Source organism: Penaeus japonicus, unplaced genomic scaffold, assembly GCF_977035675.1.
Source record: "Penaeus japonicus unplaced genomic scaffold, GWHDUDI00000001_assembly GWHDUDI00000024, whole genome shotgun sequence".
Classification (NCBI taxonomy): Eukaryota; Metazoa; Arthropoda; class Malacostraca; order Decapoda; family Penaeidae; genus Penaeus; species Penaeus japonicus.
This window is the reverse complement of record NW_028234426.1, coordinates 15931882-15933792: the sequence shown is the minus strand read 5'-3', so window position 1 is coordinate 15933792 and position 1911 is coordinate 15931882. Positions and strand designations below refer to the sequence as shown.

Genomic DNA, 1911 nt, shown 5'->3' with positions numbered 1-1911 from the left:
ATATAAATGATTCATTACCATGTAAAACAATATCGGTCATCACATATCAAGCAATATTTAATAAAGTAATTATTTCCTGAAGATACTTAGATATTCCTTTTCATTATTCTTCATCCAATATCATAATACACATGATAGGTTTCAAAGTAGTGAACCTGTTAAAATTAGTAAACATATTATATAATCCGTTTACACACACATATATATTTATATATGCATATATATATATATATATATATATATATATATATATATGTATATATATGCATATATATGCATGTATTTATATGATGTATACATCATATAACGCATATTTATGCATAGGACTCATAAATCAGGTTGTTAAGCATATACTGGGTAGAAAGAAACAGGATGCTCTTTTGTTGGATTTTCTCTGTTATACATTGTAATAAATTTGGATTTACATTTTCATAGCAAATTATGGGTATCCATAGCTGGTCCGGGGGACAGAGTAACGCCCACTCAAAGCGGCAGCAGCTGCGTCCTCCCGACGAGCCTTCTCGATCTGGGCGAGGGCGTGGGCGGGGAGAGGGTGGGGCGTGGGCAGCAGGTCGGACTCGACGCGGTAACCAGCATCGTCGGCGACGAAAGAGACTTCGGCGGGGGATCCGTCGGGGAAGGTGAAACTGAACGCAAATTACAGAAACTTCATTATCTAAGAATAAGAATAAATCTATAGAACTCATCGATAAATTATACATTTGATTATATAGATATCCCAATTGAATTTGAAAGTTAGATGCCTCACCTTTTAATTCAGCTAATGTACTGTATGTCAAAACCAATCATGCTTTGTACTCACGACCATCCTCCTTGCATTGCCACTGCACCAGATGGTCCTTGAGGAGCACCTTGTTCCTCACGCTTGATGCCATTGCCAGTCTCAAACTCGAAACTGTATACTCCAGACGCATCAGGTCCCTCACGCTCGTCCTTCAGGATGGGAATGACTGGACCTGACTGTGTCCCGTAAAGACCATAGAACCCGGTCTGGGGTGGTCCGTAGTGGTCCGGGGCTGCAGCAGCCACAGCCACCAGAGCGCAGAGTAAAATCTTCTGCGGAAAAAAAACATTACAATATTAAACAAATGGACAGGAGAGATTCCACTTCAATTCATAAGTCAGACCGATTCAGTGATTGAAGTCATGCATTGGCCGAGAACTTACTGAACACATTTCGATGAGGTTTAGATTGTGTGCAAGTGTAGCGCCACGCTCCAGTTATATACCAGGTGGGTCTCCCTGAATGCACGGACTTCCTGTGTTCTTCAAGGTGCTATTCCCCGCCTCATGCTTCTTTTAACATCTCTTACATTTACTTTCCTTATTTTACAATATGTTGGAGAAATATGCTTATAACCTTTCATTTCAAACTAGAAAAAAATCAGTCACTGTACATATACATATATATGTATATATATATGTAAATTTATATATACATATGTATATATATGTATGTATATAAGTATATGAATATATATATATATATATATATATATATGTATGTATGTATGTATGTATGTGTCTATGTGTGTGTGTGTGTGTTCATATAAATGTGTGTTTGTATATATATGTATATATATATATATATATATATATATATATATATATATATATATATATATATATATATATATATATATATATATATATTGATCGGTAACATATACTGCAAATATATATACATATATATACATACATACCAATATACATATACATATATGTGTATGTGTGTGTGCATACATATATATATATGCTTATGTGTGCGTATGTACATATATGTATATGTGTATATATACATATATATGTGATTTGTGTGTATATGTATATATAAATACAACTATATATATATATATATATACATATATATATATATATATATATATATAT

General features: G+C 33.6%; 1 protein-coding gene across 2 annotated transcripts; it reads right to left on the bottom strand.

The window, feature by feature from the left end:
• Nucleotides 1-362: 362 nt before the first annotated feature.
• Nucleotides 363-1264, bottom strand: LOC122267019 (cuticle protein AM1199-like). Of its 2 annotated transcripts, none has more exons than XM_086550737.1 (3): nt 1189-1264; nt 824-1077; nt 363-647 (listed from the first exon to the last, which is right to left on the bottom strand). In XM_086550737.1, exons 1-3 carry the CDS (start codon nt 1195-1197, stop codon nt 440-442), a joined length of 471 nt encoding a protein of 156 aa, XP_086406863.1. In that variant the 5' UTR covers nt 1198-1264; the 3' UTR covers nt 363-439. The 2 variants fall into 2 exon arrangements, with proteins under 2 accessions (XP_086406863.1, XP_086406864.1); XM_086550738.1 differs by having other exon boundaries at nt 824-1074; nt 1189-1206.
• Nucleotides 1265-1911: the final 647 nt, after the last annotated feature.

Excerpts from the sequence above, each read along its gene's own strand:
- LOC122267019 (XM_086550737.1), bottom strand. Across the intron at positions 648-823 it reads GCAATGCAAGGAGGATGGTC|TTTCACCTTCCCCGACGGAT; the intron begins GTGAGTACAAAG and ends ATTTGCGTTCAG.